The sequence below is a fragment of the Bombina bombina genome, chromosome 5 (genome assembly GCF_027579735.1).
Source record: "Bombina bombina isolate aBomBom1 chromosome 5, aBomBom1.pri, whole genome shotgun sequence".
Lineage (NCBI taxonomy): Eukaryota > Metazoa > Chordata > Amphibia > Anura > Bombinatoridae > Bombina > Bombina bombina.
In genome coordinates this window covers 134,643,549-134,667,199 of record NC_069503.1, presented here as the reverse complement: position 1 = coordinate 134,667,199, position 23,651 = coordinate 134,643,549, and the positions used below count along the sequence as shown (strand labels likewise).

At 39.4% G+C, this 23,651-nt stretch overlaps 1 protein-coding gene across 1 annotated transcript in view; it reads left to right on the top strand.

Moving 5' to 3' along the window:
- The window catches only part of MYO1G (myosin IG), a 793,301-nt gene that overhangs the window by 158,924 nt on the left and 610,726 nt on the right, over positions 1 to 23,651 (top strand). The window contains exon 9 of the mRNA XM_053713702.1: positions 9,113 to 9,258. Within this exon, the coding sequence (XP_053569677.1) occupies positions 9,113 to 9,258 (146 nt within the window). The remainder of the gene's footprint in view (positions 1 to 9,112; positions 9,259 to 23,651) is intronic.

The window sequence follows — 23,651 nt, the reverse complement described above, 5'->3', positions numbered from 1 at the left end:
TGTTATTTGAAAAGCAAGAATGTAAGTTTAGAAGCCGGACCATTTTTGGTTCACAACCTGGTTTGTTCTTGCTGATTGGTGGATAAATGCACTCACTAATAAACAAGTGCTGTCCAGGGGGCTAAACCAAAAATTGTCTGGCTCCTTAGCTTTGATGTCTTCATTTTCAAATAAAGACAGCAAGAGAATAAAGAAAAATTGATAATAGGAGTAAATTAGAAAGTTGCTTAAAATTACATGCTCTAACTGAATCATGAAAGAAAACATTTGGGTTTAGTATCCCTTTAAATATAACCCACTGCTAAGTGCTTTTTATTGCTACAATAAAACAGACTGATTTATATCTCTGTATATTGTTTTAGGATTATTTGTTTACAAAAGATTCTATAATATTTATTTACTACATAATTCTCTGCTGCTTCATAATTTCACAAGCTATTAAGCTAAATCTGTTTTTCAGTTTAATTTATTTTTAGCATATGCTGGGATAAGAGACTAGCGACAATCAAGCCAATATGTCTCTGTCATTTCTAAACAATGGAATGGCAACAAACATATAGTAGAAACATAGCCGGCTCACAGTCACTGGTTTTTAGTATTTACTAATAGTAAACTCTCTCTTTTACAAAAACAGACCTGGAATGTTAGTGATATTTTAGATGGAGTTTTATTTATCAGTTGTAATGAAGATGCGCTATAACTTACTTTTTAATAAAGATATGAAATGTAAAATACCCAGCGCTCCTCCGCCAACTTCAATAGTCAATTTTCCTGTGAGCTACAGGTTTGAATTGTTGTCCAATCAGGACTCTCCCCTTTTGGCATCTTTTGTTGTAGCTAGAGTACTGATTGGACAACAATTCAAACCATTAGTTCACAGAAAAATGTACTTTTGAAGTGGGCGACAGATCTATCACTTTAAATCAAAATGTGTCAGCATTACCACTCCAACACTTATGTGGTAAGTTCATGTTAAGCATTGAAATATGATGTCAGATGCTTGTTAACCCTTTAGCTGTCTGATTTCTATAATTTATTGGTTTGTCATCTTTAGAAACCTAGGCCGCGATCTGATATGCAGCATCGCCCGCAAAAGCCGGCGACGCCAAATTTTGCGCGGGTTTGGTATCACATATACGGCGTAACCTAGAAGTTCCGCTCGTATATTTCTGCCTTCGGCCGTAGTTTTTTGGCCCATAGACAGGTATACCAAACCCGCGCAGTTTGGTATCCAATATACAGCGTAAGGACTTACGTGGTGAAAATGGAGAAATCTTACTACATTTTCACCTTGCCACAAAATGCAGACGTAGTAAGCCTTACGCGGAGTATTGGAGCCCCGTAACTCCCTAAACTACCTGCAAAATAAAACCTAACGCATGCGCAATGTCTATCTACCTGTCAACCGCAATCCCCCGCCCCAATCCCTAATAAAGCGTTTAACCCCTAAACCGCCGCTCCCGGATCCCGCCGCCACCTACATTAAATGTCTAGCCCCCTAATGTGATCCCCCTACACCGCCGCCACCTATATTAAAATTATTACCCCCTAATGTGAGCCCCCTACCCGGACGCCACCTATTTTAACTACATTACCCCCTAATGGGAGCCCCCTACCCCGCCGCCACCTATATTAAATTTATTAATCCCTAATCTAATCCCCCTACACCGCCGCCACCTATATTAAATATATATACCCCTAATCTGATCCCCCTATACCGCCGCCACCTATATTAAATTTATTAACCCCTAATCTAATCCCCCTACACCACCGCCACCTATATTAAATGTATTAACCCCTAAAATACTAAAATTTCCCTACCCTAAACTAAATTACAAATAGCCCTGAAAAGGGCCTTTTGCGGGGCATTGCCCCAAAGTAATCAGCTCTATTACCAGCCCTTAAAAGGGCCTTTTGCGGGGCATTGCCCCAAAGTAATCAGCTCTTTTATGTGTAATCTGACCCCTCTACACCGCCGCCACCTATATTAAATATATTAACCCTTAATCTAATCCCCCTACACCGCCGCCACCTATATTAAAATGATTAACCACTAAATCTAAGTCTAACCCTAAGACCCCCTAACTTAATTATTATTGAAATAAATCTAAATAATATTAATAATATTAACTACATTATTCCTATTTACATCTAAATACTTACCTATAAAATAAATCCTAAAATAGCTACAATATAATTAATAATTACATTGTAGCTATTTTAGGGTTTATATTTATTTTACAGGTAACTTGGTATTTATTTTAACTAGGTACAATAGCTATTAAATAGTTAATAACTATTTAATAGCTACCTAGTTAAAATAATTACCAAATTACCTGTAAAATAAATCCTAACCTAAGTTACAAATACACCTACACTATCAATAAATTAATTAAATAAACTACAAATATCTAAACTAAAATACAATTAAATACACTAAACTAAATTACAAAAACAAACACTAAATTACAAAAAATAAAAAAAGATTACAAGAATTTTAAGCTAATTACACCTAATCTAAGCCCTCTAATAAAATAATAAAGCCCCCCAAAATAAAAAAAATCCTCTACCCTATTCTAAAGTACAAAGTAATCAGCTCTTTTACCAGCCCTTAAAAGGGCTCTTTGCGGGGCATTGCCTCAAAGTAATCAGCTCTTTAACCTGTAAAAAAAAATACAATACCCTCCCCCAATATTACAACCCTATTCTAACCCACCAAAACCCCCCTTAAAAAAAACTATCACTAACCCCCTTAAGATCTCCCTACCTTTACTTGTCTTCACCCAGCCGAGCCGAAGTCTTCATCCAATCCGGGCGATGTGGTCCTCCATCCGGGCAATGTCTTCATCCAAGCGGCAAAGAAGAGGTCTTCCATCCGGGCGATGTCTTCATCCAAGCGGCAAAGAAGAGGTCTTCCATCCGGGCGATGTCTTCCTCCAAGCGGCATCTTCTATCTTCTTTCTTCCGGCTCCATCTTCAGACCTCCGACGCGGAACATCCAGCTGGCCCGACGGACTAAACGACGAATGAAGGTTCCTTTAAATGACATCATCCAAGATGGCGTCCCTCGAATTCTGATTGGCTGATAGGATTCTATCAGCCAATCGGAATTAAGGTAGGAAAAATCTGATTGGCTGATTGAATCAGCCAATCGGATTGAAGTTCAATCCGATTGGCTGATTGGATAAGCCAATCGGATTGAGCTCGCATTCTATTGGCTGATCGGAACAGCCAATAGAATGCAAGCTCAATCCGATTGGCTGATTCAATCAGCCAATCGGATTTTTCCTACCTTAATTCTGATTGGCTGATAGAATCCTATCAGCCATTCGGAATTTGAGGGACGCCATCTTGGATGACGTCATTTAAAGGAACCTTCATTCGTCGTTAGTCCGTCGGGCCAGCTGGATGTTCCGCGTAGGAGGTCTGAAGATGGAGCCGGAAGAAAGAAGATAGAAGCTGCCACTTGGAGGAAGACATCGCCCGGATGGAAGACCTCTTCTTTGCCGCTTGGATGAAGACATCGCCCGGATGGAAGACCTCTTCTTTGCCGCTTGAATGAAGACATCGCCCGGATGGAGGACCACATCGCCCAGATTGGATGAAGACTTCGGCTCGGCTGGGTGAAGACGACTCAAGGTAGGGAGATCTTCAGGGGGTTAGTGATAGGTTTTTTTAAGGGGGGTTTGGGTGGGTTAGAATAGGGGTATGTGGGTGGTGGATTGTAATGTTGGGGGGTATTCTATTTTTTTTTTTACAGGTAAAAGAGCTGATTACTTTGGGGCAATGCCCCGCAAAAAGCCCTTTAAAGGGCTGGTAAAAGAGCTGATTACTTTGTACTTTAGAATAGGGTAGGGATTTTTTTTATTTTGGGGGGCTTTATTATTTTATTAGGGGGCTTAGATTAGGTGTAATTACCTTAAAATTCTTGTAATCTTTTTTTTATTTTTTGTAATTTAGTGGGTTTTTTTTTTGTTATTTAGTTTAGTGTATTTAATTGTATTTTAGTTTAGATATTTGAAGTTTATTTAATTAATTTATTGATAGTGTAGGTGTATTTGTAACTTAGGTTAGGATTTATTTTACAGGTAATGTGGTAATTATTTTAACTAGGTAGCTATTAAATAGTTATTAACTATTTAATAGCTATTGTACCTAGTTAAAATAAATACCAAGTTACCTGTAAAATAAATATAAACCCTAAAATAGCTACAATGTAATTATTAATTATATTGTAGCTATCTTAGGGTTTATTTTATAGGTAAGTATTTAGATTTAAATAGGAATAATTTAGTTAATATTATTAATATTATTTAGATTTATTTTAATAATAATTAAGTTAGGGGGTGTTAGGGTTAGACTTAGGTTTAGTGGTTAATCATTTTAATATAGGTGGCGGCGGTGTAGGGGGGTCAGATTAGGGGTTAATATATTTAATATAGGTGGCGGCGGTGTAGGGGGGTCAGATTACAGGTAAAAGAGCTGATTACTTTGGGCAATGCCCCGCAAAAGGCCCTTTTCAGGGCTATTTGTAATTTAGGGTAGGGAAATTTTAGTATTTTAGGGATTAATAATTTTAATATAGGTGGCGGAGGTGTAGGGGGATTAGATTAGGGGTTAATAATTTTAATATAGGTGGCGGCGGTGTAAGGGGGTCAGATTAGGGGGTAGTACATATAATATAGGTGGCGGCGGTGTAGGGGGCTCACATTAGGGGTTAATATAGTTTAAATAGGTGGCGGCGGTGTAGGGGGATCATATTAGGGGGTAATATAGTTAATGTAGGTTGCGGCGGGGTAGGGGGCTCACATTAGGGGGTAAAACATTTAATGTAGCTGGCGGCGGTGTAGGGGGGTCAGATTAGGGGGTAAGACATATGTAGCTGGTGGCGGGGTCCGGGAGCGGCGGTTTAGGGGTTAATATATTTATTATTAGGAGTGAGAGGGGGGATTGCGGATAGAGGGGTATACGTGTCGGGTTATGTTTGGGAGGCGTGTTAGACAGTTACGGGAGATTTAATACTTTAGTTAGTTTTTGTAGGCGCCAGCAGTTGCTAAAGTGCCGTAAGTCACTGGCGACTCCAGAAATTTGTACTTACCTTATTTCTGGACATCGCTAGTTTATCCGACTTATGGCACTTTATCATCTGACGGCGCAGTATATTGTATAGCTTGAGTTGCGAGGTGAAATTACCGGCGGCACGGGTTCCCTCGCTTGCGCCGAAAACTACGCCGTATATCAGATCGCGGCCCTAATGTTTTACCCTTAATTGAACCTACACCAGTGATCTGTGAAACGTGTGACATTTTATTTGTGATGTACTGTGGGACCCAAAGGTCCCCAATTATAAAGCTTACCCTGTAATTGTACAAATGTACAGGACCGCCACTAGAAATTTTGGGGCCCCTGACAACCATTGATCAGCCCCCCCCCCCCCTTGACATGTGCAATTTCTGACTAAGTGACTAAAACGTATATGCACTTTATTCTTAAAGGACCAGTCAATACAGTAGATTTGCATTATCAGAAATGCATGATAAGAAGACAATGCAATAGCACTTAGTCTAAACTTCAAATGAGTTGTAGATTTTGTTAAAATAAATTTCAAAGTTATGCCTGTTTCCACTCCCCCTCTATCATGTGACAGCCATCAACCAATCACAAATGTATATACATATATGCTGTGAATTCTTGCACATGCTCAGTAGGAGCTGGTGACTCAAAAAGTGTAAATATTAAAAGACTGTGCACATTTTGTTAATGGAAGAAAATTGGAAAGTTGTTTAAAATTACTGCTCTATCTGAATCATAAAGTTTAATTTTGACTTGAGTGTCCCTTTAAGTATAGTCAAACTTGGAAATGTTGTAAAGGTAGTAACACACAAACATAGAAACACACAGACACACTCATACACTGAAACACACACACTCACACATAAGGATTCACATATAGACACTCTAGCAGACATGCAAAGAAACACCCAAACAGACACTCAGCACTTGTTTACATTGACCTGACAAGTAATGAGGTAGACTACAGTTTTGTCAAAAAAGGAGATTTACAAAACAAAATATGGAGTTCTGATTATCTTGTTGTCAAGGAAGATGCCAACTAAATGATGACAACAGCATGCAGTGGCTGAAAGGAAGGGCCCTGAATTGCCTAAACAATAATTTAAAGGTTAAATGGTGTATTGGTGACTTCCAGAAAGGTCTCATTAGTCTCAAAGTCTGTAGAAAGATGTGAATAATGAGTAGTAAGGTCAAAATGTCCTAAAAAGGAACAGACAATGGGCACACACACACAAACTCAAACTTGCACATACACCCAAGGAAACACAGACAGAGACAGCCTCAGAAAACACACAAAGACATACACCCCCACAGAAAACACATAAAAACAGACACACACAGAGAGACAACCACATAAAACACAGAAAGACATACATACACACCCTCACTGAGACATCCACAAAAAACACACAAAGACATACACAAACTCTTACAGAGACACCCACAGAAAATGCACAAAACATACACACCCACCCTCACAGAGGCATCCAGAGAAAATACACAAAGACATACATACACACACCCTCAAAGAGACACCCATAGAAAAAGTACAAAGACATATGCACACACCCTCACAGACATCCACAGAAAATGCACAAAGACATACACACCCACCCTCACAGGGAGACCCACAGAAAAAAAATACATACACACTCATAGAGACACAAGCAAAAGCACAAAGACATAAATACAGACACCCACAGAAACACTCACAGGAAGTAACATTTCTGCACATTGCATCCCCTAAATCAACAGTGTGTTAAATGTGCAAACAAAAATAATTCTGTGAATTCAAAGTAGTACATTAAAGGGACATTAAACACTAAATACATGCTAGATAGAATGATGCATTCAAAGAAAAAATTAATCCATGAATAACATGTAGATGTATTTTCTAAAGTTTCATTAGTTGTTTAAAAAGTGACACAATAAGTGTAAAGTTTTAGTGTCTATAAAACACTGGGAGCTGCCATGTTGTAACTTGTGTTACCTTCTCTGCTGTGGCCAATTAGGGTCAGTTATAAATAGGTCACTAGAGTGTGCAGCCAATGGCTGTGCTGGATTTAACAGTGTTCTGCACTTCCATTTCTAACAGGAACTGAAAAGCTTACAATTTCATAATGGAATTACAGGCAAAGAGGACAAAATAAATAATGAAAGTATATTGCAGAGTTGTTTTATTATATACAATTTATCATTTTATATTACCATCTCAAAGTGTTTAATGTCCCTTTAATGATCTTGGTAGATGGCTAGATGAAGAAAAGTACTTTTAAAAGGTCGACATATGTTTGTCCCCCCCCCCCTATTTTCCCCAACCAAGAGCACCACTTCAAATATAGTGTACAAATGTTCACATCTGTCAGCTGTACTTATGGAGTTTGAAAATGCTGTACTCTATATGGTCTTGGTGGAACCATAAGCTGTGGTACTCATACCATTAGATCTGGTTAAATGCAGGATTTAGGCTTGTTTGTATGTATTTCAAAATTAAGTCAGCTTTAGTGTAAACTGAACAGTTTTAAGTTAACCTGTCTCATTTCAAACACTGAGCAATCTTAGTCTGAGAGTATAACATTGTATGCAGATGTAAAAATCTTAGATAAAATGCCTCCTTGCATCTGGAAAGTCCTTGCACAAAGGGGCAGTAAACTGGAATGTAATTAATATATATATATTAATTTAAAAAAAAAAATGCATATCTGCCAAAAGGGCACCTACCATTTGTATATTGAGGAGGAAACATTTCAGCATAAATATAGAATTTCTACAGCATTGTCAAATAATCATAAATACATTGCTGCTAAAAAAAATATGTTTTTATGGACCTCTGGCCCCACCATACAACTACTACCACACTGAAGTTACAATCCGAAATTGCACAAAGAAATAAAAAACATTTACTAAGTAAGTCCTACCTCCTCTGCAATGCTGTCTGACTCAGGCACACACTGTACAAACAAATTGTCAAGTCTGTCTCACACTGTGCATAGTGGTTTAGAGCACACTCAGAAATCCTCTCAAATGCTAATACTTTACTCCTTGTAATAACATTTCCCATGCTCAATTAGCACTCTGCTGTAGTTCCCACTGGTGGCTGCCAAAATTGCAAAAAAAAAAAAAACAATTTTTTTTTTAGTTGTTCTTGTCTCATGGGGCCCCCCTGGCGCATTGGGCTCCTGAAAAGAGTCACCCCCTGATGGCGGCCCTGCCTGTTTATATGATATTATATGTTATTTTCAAGTATCCCTAATATAAATAAATAATGAACGTTTCCTATGGGTTCTTATTGTCATTTGTTTATTGATTAATATTTTAAAGTGAGTTAATAAAAGTTAAAGCGTAAAGAGACTAAGGCAAAACAATACATACTGTAATAAGCAGCGAGGGCCAACATTCTAGCACATGGGGGCCACAGATGAATATTTTAGAAGCCTTAAAGGCTGTATATACATTTGTAGCTTTTAATCACACACATATTATTATATTTCGTCCAGTGCCTCAGGACCATACTTAGGTAAGTGTGCAGGCTACACACTATTTGCTGTTCTCCCCACCAGAGGACTCTATTGAGTTGTGGTGCCCTTGTTTGCTCATAAATCACAAACCACATATTAGTTCAAATTATTCCTATGACCACTAAACACTGGCACACAATCTTAGTTCTGTTTTTATTCCCAATGGGCCGCTAGTTGGTTAGAGTGCCATTTTGCATTGCTTACCCTACTGTGTTACTTAATACCACAGACATGTTAAACACATAAGCAGAACAAAGGTGGTAATTGGTGGCTACGTAGAACTTCCACTCTATGTTGTCTCATTGACTATGTTCTGCTCGGTTGCTGCAATACCTGTGGGTTAGACACAGAAGTTAAGAAAGTGGTCAGTGACTTTTTTTTTACTAAGCACATGAGTATGAGGGTTCTGAGCTGTATTAATAAAGATATAGTCATATGCGGACTGTCAATCATTGTATGTTAATTAGATTGTACCATTGTGTAAAGCACTGGGCGCAATACAAGAATAACGTCTCTTACAGGCCATCTATGAGAGGTTGTTCTGTTGGATAGTTGGACGGATCAACAACATAATAGAAGTGAAAAATTATGATGCCCGTATCCATGGGAAGAACACGGTGATTGGGGTGCTGGATATCTACGGATTTGAGATCTTTGACAATAACAGGTGCGTATGAATGTGTCTAGGTCAGCTAAGGGGTTAAATATTCTTATCATTTATTTCACAGGCACCCTTCATGATTCACCTGTGGACACATTTGTAATTTAACCCCATGCTGGCTCCTTTGCACAGCTGGATGTAAATATGATGGGCAGTTACTTGTGTGCACTCTGACTCATGGAAGCCACAGGGGAATATGTCACAATGAGAATCACTTTCTGTCCTGATTTCTCATTTATTTGCTGCCTGCAGGAACAGCAAGGGGCCCCTCTGCAGACACAGGTGGATGACAGTCACATGCCCTAAGCAGCGGTACACTCACTACCCCCTCCCAATCAGATGTCTGCACTGCCATGGTTACAGCTCCTGCTGAGGAAATAATCAGTACAGACAGAAATTTAAGATAGAAAAAGAAAATCCTCCCTTATATACAAACATGAGTTAACTCTTGCCTGCCTGAGTGATAGGACCCTCATTCATAATATTGTAATCACATGACCTGCCTGGTGCTCCTCCCAAGATCACAGGTAGCCTGCCAGTGTTAACCTCAAAAAACAAAATAGCATGCCATAATCTTGCTCTATGCAACCCTACACACACACATATAAATATATATATATATATATATATATATATATACACACGCTCACCGGACACTTTATTAGGTACACCTGTTCAATTGCTTGGTAACACAAATTAATAATCAGCATATCACATGGCAGCAACTCAATGCATTTAGGCATATAGACGTGGTGAAGACGACTTGCTGAAGTTTAAAACGAGCATCAGTATAGGGAAGAAAGGGGATTTAAGTGACTTTGAACGCGGCATAGCTGTTGGTGCCCAACGGGCTGGTCTGAGTATTTCACGCACAATCATCTCTAGGGTTTACAGAGAATGGTCCAAAAAAGAGAAAATATCCAGTGAGCGGCACTTGTGTGGAAGAAAATGCCTTGTTGATGTCAGGGGTCAGAGGAAAATGGGCAGACTGGTTTGAGATGATAGACAAGCAACAGTAACTCAATTAACCAATTATTACAACAGAATACATGCAGAATACCATCGCTGAATGCACAACACATCAAATCTTAAAACAGATGGGCTACAGCAGCAGAACACCACACCGGGTGCCACTCCTGTCAGCTAAGAACAGGAAACTGAGGCTAAAATTTGCACAGGCTCACCAAAATTGGACAATAGAAGATTGGAAACACGTTGCCTGGTCTACTGAGTCTCGATTTCAGCTGCGACATTCAGATGGTAGGGTCAGAATTTGGCGTAAACAACATGAAAACATGGATCCATCCTGCCTTGTATCAAATGTTCAGGCTGGTGGTGTAATGGTGTGGGGGATATTTTCTTGGCAACCTTTGGGCCCCTTAGTACCAACTGAGCATCGTTTAAATGCCACGACCTACCTGAGTATTGTTGCTGACCGTGTCCATCCCTTTAGGACTACAGTGTACCCATCTTCTGATGGCTACTTCCAGCAGGATAATGCGCCATGTCACAAGTCTCAAATCATCTCAAACTGGTTTCTTGAACATGACAATGAGTTCACTGTACTCCAATGTTCTCCACAGTCACCAGATCTCAACCCAAAAGAGCACCTTTGAGATGTGGTGGAACGGGAGATTCGCATCATGGATGTGCAGCCGACAAATCACATGATACTATCATGTCAATATGGACCAAAATCTCTGAGGAATGTTTGCAACACCTTGTTGAATCTATGCCATAAAGTATTAAGGCAGTTCTAAAGGCAAAAGGGGTCCAACCTGGTACTAGGAAGGTGTACCTAATAAAGTGGCCAGTGAGTGTATGTGTATATATAATATATATACAGTATATATTTGCATATCTGTTTTGAGGCTGCATTCCCTATATATTTTGTAACTTAACAGCATGTAATGGTAGTTTCAAGAAACCTTATTTTAATATCCTGATATTTTAACATAAGAGTAAATATTTCCAGTTATAATAATATGTTCAGCATTACTATGTATATGATTAACAATATGTGAAATATACGCAACGTTTTTTAAACTTTTTATTAGATAATCTATGGTACACTCTTGACGTTTATCCTTTTTTCCAAGTTCTTGTTCTGTATGTTGTCCCAGTGGCAATACTGCTCTCTATTAACAATCAAGCATATAAGTAAATCTTGAAATACTGGCGCCCGTAATTAAAAATCACACAAAGCAGCATAAATAATAGGTATTTGATGTCACGTGCGCCACACTTCTCTAGGTGCATTGATTGTTGCAGTAAACAATAAGTGCCTGCATGTTTCATGCCTCCACCAGGCATATTATGTGAAATTGCTATTCAAAAACAATTGGAACTCTCACGTGGCTATTCACACTGCGACAATTCTCTATTTGCTGGCGAACGTTACTAAGTAACTTTACACTGACTACCAAATACAAGGAAAGGTTGTGAATTAAAGCATAACTTTATTTTGTAATAGAAAACATTGGGGGGAATTCCAATCTTTCTGATCTCATTTATTGGTGTTTTTTTTTCGGCTCGTGATCAGTGTTTATCAAATTCTGAGTGATCACAGTCCAGGCGATAACATAATTTCCTTATTGGGAAATGATCGTATCTGATCAGATAGTGGGAAAACCACCCATACAATACATAGCAATGGCTTTGGCAATTAAAATTCCCCTGAACACCGGTTTTGCTCTTTATTTCAACAACAAAATGGACACATAAGGGTAGATTTATCATAGTGTGAGCGGACATGATACGATACGCTGTTGGCATTTATCATTCTTGTGAACTGCTGGTGCAATGCCGCCCCCTGCAGATTCGTGGCTAATCGGCCGCTAGCAGGGGGTGTCAATCAACCCGATCGTATTCGTTTGAGTTGGTCTCTGTCCGCGGCCTCAGAGCAGGCGGACAAGTTATGGAGAAGCGGACTTTAGACCGTTGCTTCATAATTTCTGTTTCCACGGAAACAGGGGCATCAAGCTCCATACGGAGATTGATAAATCGGCCCATAGAATTCAGCACACAAATGGGTGTTGATAAACTGCAAAACTAGCGTATTTCAAAATGTATTCCAATATGATTTGTAATCTATTATCTTGCGATTGTGCAATGCATTCTGAAACCATTTGAGATGTATTTATTAATATATGGTCTAGATTCATTAAACCTATATTCAGCACTATTGTGTTGTGTAGTTTGTCTGTATTGGGCGGCACTTTTACATTTGTATTTATTAGACATATACATGTTATATAACGTACAGCTAAGCAGATCTGTAGAAAAATTATTGCAATTATAGCACTTTGAAATGTTTCTATTTATTTCATACTCACATTTTTGTTATTCTACGTTACATCAATTTCATCTTACATTAAACAGAAAAAACACAATTTACAGTTTCTAGAACCTCATGTTTGCAGTAATAGATATTCTGTGCAGACAAACTTTATTCTGTACAGTGAGGTTTGGTGATATTTTAACGCTTGTCACCGTTTCATGATTTACAGTAAGAAAACTGTTAAAATCCTGTTTGAGAAGCCATTTTCTTCTTGTGAGCATTAATTTCCTGCATTTTTCTTGTTTTCATATGAAAATCAATGACATTTAGACTATAGGTATTATAGGTATTGGCTGTAGCCTTCATATGTGAGGTATAACTCAGTGATTTTGCACTAATGAATCACAGGGCATTGCCTCCAGACCCCTCAAAAGTTCCCCAGTAGCCACCTCCCATTGTAAAGGATTTCTAAGCAGCATTTTAGTATGTCTGTCCTGGGACAGCTGAAAGGATGAGCCTCGTGAACTCTCATATTATTTCAACAATCAGGTAAAGGAAGCTTACTATGAAATCTCATGAGAGTTAAGTCAAATCTCATGAGATCACAGTAAGAGTTCATGACCTCAGCACTGCTGATGCTGATTGGCTGCTGTTCATGTCTTCATTATTTTTTTATTTTTACCTGCAGCTGGGAGCAGCTGAGTATAACTTTTTACACAGAACTTACTCTGCTGAGCTGAGGAGATTGTGAGGTAAAATATCTTCCTTTTTTACATAGAGATGCTCAGGTGATATTTTCCTGTCAGCTTTTTACAGTTATGCTGCATCACTTTCAAGTGATTTAGCATATGAGTATTATGTCCCTTTAAAATGATTTCAAAATGAATTATCTGCACAACAAATTTATTTCTCTTTGAATACTGCTGGCTGAGCTTGTATCTAAGTGAGAGGGGCTGCAACGCTTTATGGCACTTTCTTCACAATAGAACTGTGTTCCGCTGCCGCAAGTCGTGTGATGGGAGAAATTGTCACTGCACAGAGCAAAAGGTCAAGTTGCCCCTAAATAATAAGGTAGCAGAGAAGCACAAGGTGAATGATTAGCAGATACTTTATTTTCTCAAGAAGAGCACAGAGCTGCAAGATAAATTGATCGTAGGCAGAGGGAGCAGTTAATTGTGTGTTTGCTTAGTTGGCACGTGTGATGCTGTGTACATGTGCCGGGAAATCACGTGCCTGCAACAATAGTGCAGAGAGACCCCTGTGTACAGAGTCAAAAAGGGTCAATAAGAAGCGAGAAAACAAAAACAAGGATGGGTAGGTGATCTGTGATCAGCGGCACGTGTACAGCACCATATGTAACAGTAAAGTGCGTCATTCTGCAGAGGAAATACAAAGCAGTACGAAAGAAAAGAATAGTAGTAAATAAATTGCAAGTGCAAAACCCTACCCAGTAATCAGAAGACGTATCTGTTGTCTTGCAATAAATTATCAGCCTAGTGGGAAAACTGACTATTCACTGCTGTTGCTTTTTATTAGTCTAATTCCCCACACTACGTCCTTTATTTGGAGGAGCCATTCTGGGCTTGTTACTGGAATAGAATGGGGTGTGGCACTGTCATTTTATCTGCAAAATTTGCATTGTTTTGCAGTAACAGTTATGTAGCAGGATTAGCCTTTAAACACATTTGTTAAATTGTACAATTAAGCTTTGCATAATAGAAAATTGGAGAACATTGATTAGAGATAGAGTTTACAAAAAATACATTTTATATATATAGAATGTAAAATATTAATAACTACCTTCAGGTTAGCGCTGTAGGTTTAACTCCTCTCAGGTTAGTGCACAAGCAATATTCTAAGTCCGGAAGTTACTACGCATCGGCTTTCATTTGTGCGCAAACATTTTATTTTCAACTTGTAATATGCTCACTAACCTGTGCGCTTTAAAAGTTTTACTTCTCGGGGTGTTTGCGAACTAAATAGCACGCCACTTGTAATCTAACTTAAAGTTACATTGTACAAAACATTTGCAGGAAACAACAGCCCGATTATTTAGCAGACATGGAAAATATTTTAAACAATTAAAGTGATATGAAATGTGTTTATTTTTTTCATTCAAGAATCAGATCTGATAGAGCAGATATAGCTGCCACCTACTGGCCAAAAGTGTATAACATTGTTAAAACAGTCTAGCCATGTAGGGCGCGATCCCATATACGGTGCAGGTTTCGACGCAAGCGTGGGAACCTGCGCCGCCCGTAATTTCAACTTGCACATCGGGGTATTACATATACCCCGCCGGCAGTTCCTAAAGTGCTGTAAGTCTGATAAACTAGCGTTGTCCAGAAATGAGCGTAACTACAAATTTCTGGAGTCGCTAGTGACTTACGGCACTTTATAAACTGCCGGCGCCTAAGAAAAGTAAAGATAATTTTAAATCTCCCGTAACAGTCTAACCTGCCTCCCAAAAATAGCCCAACACGTAAAACCCCTATATCCGCAATCCCCCCTCTCACTACTAATAATAAATGTATTAACCCCTAGACCGACAACCCCCCACAACGCAATAAGCCTAATTATTAACCCCTAAACCGCCATAGCCCACATAGGCTATTAAATGTATTAACCCCTAATCTGCCGTCGTCGTCACCGCCACTATAATAAAGTTATTAACCCCTAAACCCTAACCCTAACACCCCCTAACTTAAATATTATTTAAATAAATCTAAATAATATTACTATTATTAACTAAATTATTCCTATTTAAAACTAAATACTTACCTATAAAATAACCCCTAAGATAGCTACAATATAATTAATAATTACATTGTAGCTATTTTAGGATTTATTTTTATTTTACAGGCAACTTTGTATTTATTTTAACTAGGTACAATAGCTATTAAATAGTTAATTATTTAATAGCTACCTAGTTAAAATAATTACAAATGTACCTGTAAAATAAAACCTAACCTAAGTTACAATTACACCTAACACTACACTATCATTAAATTAATTAACTACAATTAGCTAAAATTAAATACAATTAAATAAAATAAACTATAGTACAAAAAACAAACAAACACTAAATTACAGAAAAAAAAATTACAAGAAGTTTAAACTAATTACACCTAATCTAAGCCCCCTAATAAAATAAAAAATCCCCCCAAAATAATAAAATTCCCTACCCTATACTAAATTACAAATAGCCCTTAAAAGGGCTTTTTGCGGGGCATTGCCCAAAAGTAATCAGCTCTTTTACCTGTAAAAAAAGAAATACGGGGGGGGGGGGGCGTGTCCGGGCTCAGGCTGAAGATGGCCGCAAACCTGGGAGCTCTGGCTAACTAAATTACATTCCGCCATGTAATTACTACAATTTGATGCCATCCAGCACGGAACTGTGAATTATCTGATAGAAAATAGTTTGCTGGCAAAGGTGATACTTATTTTGTGCAATTCCAGGGTCTCTCAGACTGGATCGCTGCAGTTTAGTTCTCGGCGGCCTCCACGGAGGGAATTTCTCAGCACCCCCCCCGGGGAACCGGGTACAAGGAGATATTATCCTAATCTCCATTCTCCTTCATATCATCTACAAAATTGATCATGGAGGAACTACTTGCAGCTATACAAGGCTGGATGTCTGATTTCGACTATATAATACAGGCAAGATTTGACCGCCTTCAGTCCCACATGGCCCTTACTCGCGCCAGGATGGATCTACCTAGAAATGTGAGAGGGGCGAACATGGAGCTCAACAAGCTAGAAGGAGACATATTAAATGCCATATACCCGCACACCGCTACAAATACACAGGTATGTGCGCAGTCGGGAGATGCGGCCGGCTCTCTGGGGCGGGACTGAGATGGGGCACGAGCTGGATGGATGACAGGAGCAACTCTGTATGCTAAGCCCCAGTTACCGACATCGGGTCTCTTTTGTCTGCCTGGTACAGGACTACTACTGCTGACAGAGGAAGGCTGTGGGATTATGGGTCCTCTGCCCGGTGTCCCGTTGTCATCTGCAGGAGCCGCCTTCTGGCGGATAGCACAGAGTCCAAATACATATGTGAAGAGTGCCTCCCGGACCAGCGTAGGGTAATGGTACACAGTTTCTGCTAATGGAGAGAGACAAAGGGGAGTCTTTGACTTATGCAGGGAGAGACACAAGTAGATTTACAGGGTGTGTGAGATCTTAGCCCTGAACATTGTATTTGCTCAAGATTTTTCTATTCGTTCCCACTCGCTCCTCAAACACTAAACTATGAGTGTGTGCGGGTACGAATTTGTTTTATCTGAATAGTGGGTATCATGGCTCCGGAACTCTTTTTATTTTACCGATAGAAGACTGGCTTAAGCTCAGGACATTTGGGTGCTCTGTGTCTGGACTGTTGGGTGTGCCGATGGTATAAGAATATTAGTTGCTCAATTTAATCCAGACTTAAGTTTAGATAATTTCCTAGTAGCGTTCTGTTCATTATTTACCTAGAAAATGCCTAATGGCTTGTTCAGCTACACATATATACTCTGAGGCAGGTCTGGCCACATGTGAGCAGTTTGGAGTAACGTGGGGCCCCTATAGCTACTACCCCCTCTATAGTGGGATACTACATAATTCACTCTAAGGGGCCTAGTTATCAAGCCGTCAACCTCAAATACGCTGCGTATTCCGCAGCGTATTTGTGGCGAGGCTGATACGCCTTAGTTATCAAAGGCTCGAGACCGGCAAAAGTAGAATTTTGTGACGTAAGCTTCGATCCGCCGGACTCAGTCCGACACAGATCGATTCTTACGTCACTCCAGATGTTCCGCACACAAGTGCGGCACATTCTCACTACTTTTGCTAGCTATCAAAAAACTAGCAGGTACGCTCGGCACTTTTACGGCCCAGCGTACCTGGTTTTCAAAGCGCCAGCCTGGAGGCGGCGGATCCCATAGGAATCAATGGGAGTCTGACCATAGCGAAAGTACAAGTTCGCTGCTGACAGACATCCCATTGATTTCTATGGGAGCTGTCTACACCTAACACCCTAACATGTACCCTGAGTCTAAACACCACTAATCTGACCCCCCCTACACCGCCGCAACTAAATAAAGTTATTACCCCCTAAACCGCCGCTCCCGGAGCCCACCGCAAGCTACTCTATACATATTAACCCCTAAACCGCCGCTCCCGGAGCCCACCGCAACTATAATAAATGTATTAACCCCTAAACCTAACCCTAACGCCCCCTAACTTAAATATTAATTAAATAAATCTAAATAAATTAACTCTTATTAACTAAATGAATCCTATTTAAAACTAAATACTTACCTTTAAAATAAACCCTAATATAGCTACAATATAAATAATAATTATATTCTAGCTATCTTAGGATTTATTTTTATTTTACAGGTACCTTTCAATTTATTTTAACCATGTACAATAGCTATTAAATAGTTATTAACTATTTAATAGCTTACCTAGCTAAAATAAAGAGAAATGTACCTGTGAAATAAATCCTAACCTAAGTTACAATTACACCTAACACTACACTATACTTTAATAAATTATTCCTATTTAAAAATAAATACTTACCTGTAAAATAAACCCTAAGATAGCTACAATGTAATTAATAATTATATTATAGCTATCTTAGGATTTATATTTATTTTACAGGTAACTTTGTATTTATTTTAGCTAGTTAGAATAGTTATTAAATAGTTATTAACTATTTAATAACTACCTAGCTAAAAGAAATACAAAATTACCTGTAAAATAAATCCTAACTTAAGTTACAATTAAACCTAATACTACACTATCATTAAATTAACTAAATAAACTACCTACAAATAACTACAATGAAATACAATTACATAAACTAACTAAAGTACAAAAAATAAAAAAAGCTAAGTTACAAAAAATAAAAAATTAAGTTACAAACATGTTAAAAATATTACAACAATTTTAAGCTACTTACACCTAATCTAAGCCCCCTAATAAAATAACAAACCCCCCCAAAATAAAAAAAATCCCTACCCTATTCTAAATTACATAAATTTCAAAGCTCTTTTACCTTACCAGCCCTTAAAAGGGCCATTTGTGGGGGCATGCCCCAAAGAGTTCAGCTCTTTTGCCTGTAAAATAAAAATACAACCCCTCCCCCAACATTAAAACCCACCACCCACATACCCCTAATCTAACCCAAACCCCCCTTACAAAAACCTAACACTAATCCCCTGAAGATCATCCTACCTTGAGTCGTCTTCACTCAGCCGAGCCACCGATGGAACTGAAGAGGACATCCGGAGCGGAAGAAGTTAATCCTCCAAGCGGCGCTGAAGAAATCTTCCATCCGATGAAGTCATCATCCAGGCGGCGCTGAAGAAGTCTTCGATCCGGCCGATGTCATCTTCAAAGAGGCGCTGAAGAGGTCTTCTATCCGGGCGAAGTCATCTTCCAAGCCGGGTCTTGAATCTTCCTTCCGCCGACGCGGAACCACCTTCTTCACCGACGGACTACGACGAATGACGGCTCCTTTAAGGGACGTCATCCAAGATGGCGTCCCCTCAATTCCGATTGGCTGATAGGATTCTATCAGCCAATCGGAATTAAGGTAGGAAAATCTGATTGGCTGATGGAATCAGCCAATCAGATTCAAGTTCAATCCGATTGGCTGATCCAATCAGCCAATCAGATTGAGCTCGCATTCTATTGGCTGATCGGAACAGCCAATAGAATGCGAGCTCAATCTGATTGGCTGATTCCATCAGCCAATCAGATTTTCCTACCTTAATTCCGATTGGCTGATAGAATCCTATCAGCCAATCGGAATTGAGGGGATGCCATCTTGGATGACGTCCCTTAAAGGAGCCGTCATTCGTCGTAGTCCGTCGGTGAAGAAGGTGGTTCCGCGTCGGCGGAAGGAAGATTCAAGACCCGGCTTGGAAGATGACTTCGCCCGGATAGAAGACCTCTTCAGCGCCTCTTTGAAGATGACATCGGCCGGATCGAAGACTTCTTCAGCGCCGCCTGGATGATGACTTCATCGGATGGAAGATTTCTTCAGCGCCGCTTGGAGGATTAACTTCTTCCGCTCCGGATGTCCTCTTCAGTTCCATCGGTGGCTCGGCTGAGTGAAGACGACTCAAGGTAGGATGATCTTCAGGGGATTAGTGTTAGGTTTTTGTAAGGGGGGTTTGGGTTAGATTAGGGGTATGTGGGTGGTGGGTTTTAATGTTGGGGGGGGTTGTATTTTTATTTTACAGGCAAAAGAGCTGAACTTTTTGGGGCATGCCCCCACAAATGGCCCTTTTAAGGGCTGGTAAGGTAAAAGAGCTTTGAAATTTATGTAATTTAGAATAGGGTAGGGATTTTTTTTATTTTTGGGGGGTTTGTTATTTTATTAGGGGGCTTAGATTAGGTGTAAGTAGCTTAAAATTGTTGTAATATTTTTAACATGTTTGTAACTTAATTTTTTATTTTTTGTAACTTAGCTTTTTTTATTTTTTGTACTTTAGTTAGTTTATGTAATTGTATTTCATTGTAGTTCTTTGTAGGTAGTTTATTTAGTTAATTTAATGATAGTGTAGTATTAGGTTTAATTGTAACTTAAGTTAGGATTTATTTTACAGGTAATTTTATATTTCTTTTAGCTAGGTAGTTATTAAATAGTTAATAACTATTTAATAACTATTCTAACTAGCTAAAATAAATACAAAGTTACCTGTAAAATAAATATAAATCCTAAGATAGCTAGAATATAATTATTAATTATATTGTAGCTATCTTAGGGTTTATTTTACAGGTAAGTATTTAGTTTAAATAGGAATAATTTATTAAAGTATAGTGTAGTGTTAGGTGTAATTGTAACTTAGGTTAGGATTTATTTCACAGGTACATTTCTCTTTATTTTAGCTAGGTAAGCTATTAAATAGTTAATAACTATTTAATAGTTATTGTACATGGTTAAAATAAATTGAAAGGTACCTGTAAAATAAAAATAAATCCTAAGATAGCTAGAATATAATTATTATTTATATTGTAGCTATATTAGGGTTTATTTTAAAGGTAAGTATTTAGTTTTAAATAGGATTCATTTAGTTAATAAGAGTTAATTTATTTAGATTTATTTAATTAATATTTAAGTTAGGGGGGCGTTATGGTTAGGGTTAGACTTAGGTTTAGGGGTTAATCATTTTATTACAGTGGCGGCGGCGTAGTGGGGGGCAGGATAGGGGTTAATAAATTTATTATAGGTTGCGGCGGGTTCATGGAGCGGCGGTTTAGGGGTTAAACTATTTATTTAGTTGCGGAGAGGTGCGGGATCAGCAGGATAGGGGTTAATAATTTTATAATAGAGGGCGACGGTATAGGGGGGGCAGGATAGGGGTTACTAGGTATAATGTAGGTGGCAGCGGTGTCCGGGAGCGGCGGTTTAGGGGTTAATACATTTATCAGAGTTGCGGCAGGGTCTAGGAGCGGCGGTTTAGGGGTTAGTAACTTTATTGAGTTGCGGGGGGCTCCGGGGGCGCCGGTATAGGGGGTAGAACAGTGCAGTTTAGTGTGAGTGCTTAGTGACAGGCTAGCAATAAAGCTGGGAAAAAGCCGAAGGGCAGCGAGATCGGATGAGTGATAACTGTCACAGTCCGCTGCTCATCGCCCCGCGGCTTTTTGACAGCTTTATTTGATAACTTAGGCGTATTTTTTCAGGTCCGCGGCGGCGAAGGTAGGCGAGCTTAGGCGGACGTATTGGGCCGGCGAAGCCAGAAAAGTAGACGGCTTGATAACTAGCCCCCTAAGTGTGTGTGATTAGAGCTGCTCATCTGGCAATGTTATTTATTTAGGCAGACATTTACTGTATTGCTGTCCTATATTCTGTCACTGCAACAGGAACAGTATTTCACACTCCATTAATGTGTTAGGTACTATGGAGCCCCTATAGCTGTTATCCTCTATATGTACCCCATAACTATTATAAACACACGTGACCTGAAAAGTGGCCACTGCTCTCTAAATTAGGTAGGTCCTTATTGCACTGCAACTGTGTATACTAATTCTAGTACGTTTTCCCATAAGCTTACTAGGGACTATTCTGACCAATACTGATGTGTATGCTAAAGGACAGCTTTAGGCCTATTCACTCCTGAGTAGAAATGTATTCATTACATCTAGGCCGCATAGTTATAGTTGTTTTGTATGTTGGATGTCCACTAGACATTAGCACATCATTTTGTTTTATTTTTTGTGTATTGGTGCCCGAGAGTGGCCATATTAATAATTCCCCCCAATTTCCATCCCTCATTCCTATACGACACCAGTGGCCTGAGAGTGGCTACTGCCTTTTGAGTTGGGGTGTTTCTTGTTTAAATCTAGTCTATTAAAATTCTGGGGGGTTATCTATTACATTATGTAAATGGGAAAGGAGGTGTATTAAGCTGTTTGCACTGTCAATTGTAGGTCTTTTGCAGCTGCGTGGTATAGGGCATTCCATCTTATAGTTTTCCTGGGCTAGTCTTGATATGCCCAAGACTATAAATTTATATACAGAATAATGACTGCAATATAGTCTGTGGACCACATTTCTTGTTAATGGATGTGTCATTTCAAAGGTCTGGACGTGATTAGATGAAATTCAATATGTAGACCTGCATAGATATAATACTCAGACTCATAAGTTTATATACCAATGTGTATGGTAATACTTAAGACTTTCTGTTTTGCCTTATTGGATCAACATACTGTACTGTGCAAATCTAACTGTTATCTGTGTCTGTTCACCTCATTAAAAATTATTTAAAAAAAAAAAAAAAGAAATACAACCCCCCAACATTAAAACCCATCACCCACACCCAACCTTACTCTAAAACCCACCCAATCCCCCCTTAAAAAACCTAACACTACCCCATTGAAGATCACCCTACCTTGAGCCGTCTTCATCCAGCCGGGCAGAAGTCTTCATCCGATCCGTGCACAAGTGGTCCTCCAGCCAGGCAGAAGTCTTCATCCGATCCGGGCAGAAGAGGTCCTCCATCCGGGCAGAAGTCTTCATCCAAGTGGCATGTTCTATCTTCTTCCATCCGACGAGGAGCGGATCCATCGTGAAGACATCCGACGCGGAACATCCTTCCTGGCCGACGGACTAACGACGAATGAAGGTTCCTTTAAATGACGTCATCCAAGATGGCATCCCTTGAATTCCGATTGGCTGATAGGATTCTATCAGCCAATCAGAATTAAGGTAGGAAAAATCCTATTGGCTGATGCAATCAGCCAATCGGATTGAAGTTCAATCCGATTGGCTGATCCAATCAGCCAATAAGATTGAGCTTGCATTCTATTGGCTGATTGGAACAGCCAATAGAATGCAAGGTCAATCCGATTGGCTGATTTCATCAGCCAATAGGATTTTTCCTACCTTTAATTCCGATTGGCTGATAGAATCCTATCAGCCAATCGGAATTCAAGGGACACCATCTTGGATGACGTCATTTAAAGGAACCTTCATTCGTCGTTAGTCCGTCGGCCAGGAAGGATGCTCCGCGTCGGATGTCTTCAAGATGGAGCCGCTCCTCGTCGGATGGAAGATAGAAGATGCCGCTTGGATGAAGACTTCTGCCCGGATGGAAGACCTCTTCTGCCCGGATCGGATGAAGACTTCTGCCCGGCTGGAGGACCACTTGTGCCCGGCTTGGATGAAGACATCTGCTGTTAAGTCGGATGAAGACTTCTGCTCGGCTGGGTGAAGACGGCTCAAGGTAGGGTGATCTTCAATGGGGTAGTGTTAGGTTTTTTTAAGGGGGGATTGGGTGGGTTTTAGAGTAAGGTTGGGTGTGGGTGGTGGGTTTTAATGTTGGGGGGGTTGTATTTCTTTTTTTACAGGTAAAAGAGCTGATTACTTTGGGACCTAGAGGGCACCTACAAATGTAATCCTCTGCAGGTTGAAGCAGGCTACATATATGTTCTTGTACATTTTAGGGGGGCTCCTCCTTCCCTATGTTATATTAAGGAGTTGTATGTTTAGTCATATATATTAAGGACAGCTTTAGGCCTATTCACTCCTGAGTAGAAATGTATTCATTACATCTAGGCCGCATAGTTATAGTTGTTTTGTATGTTGGATGTCCACTAGACATTAGCACATCAT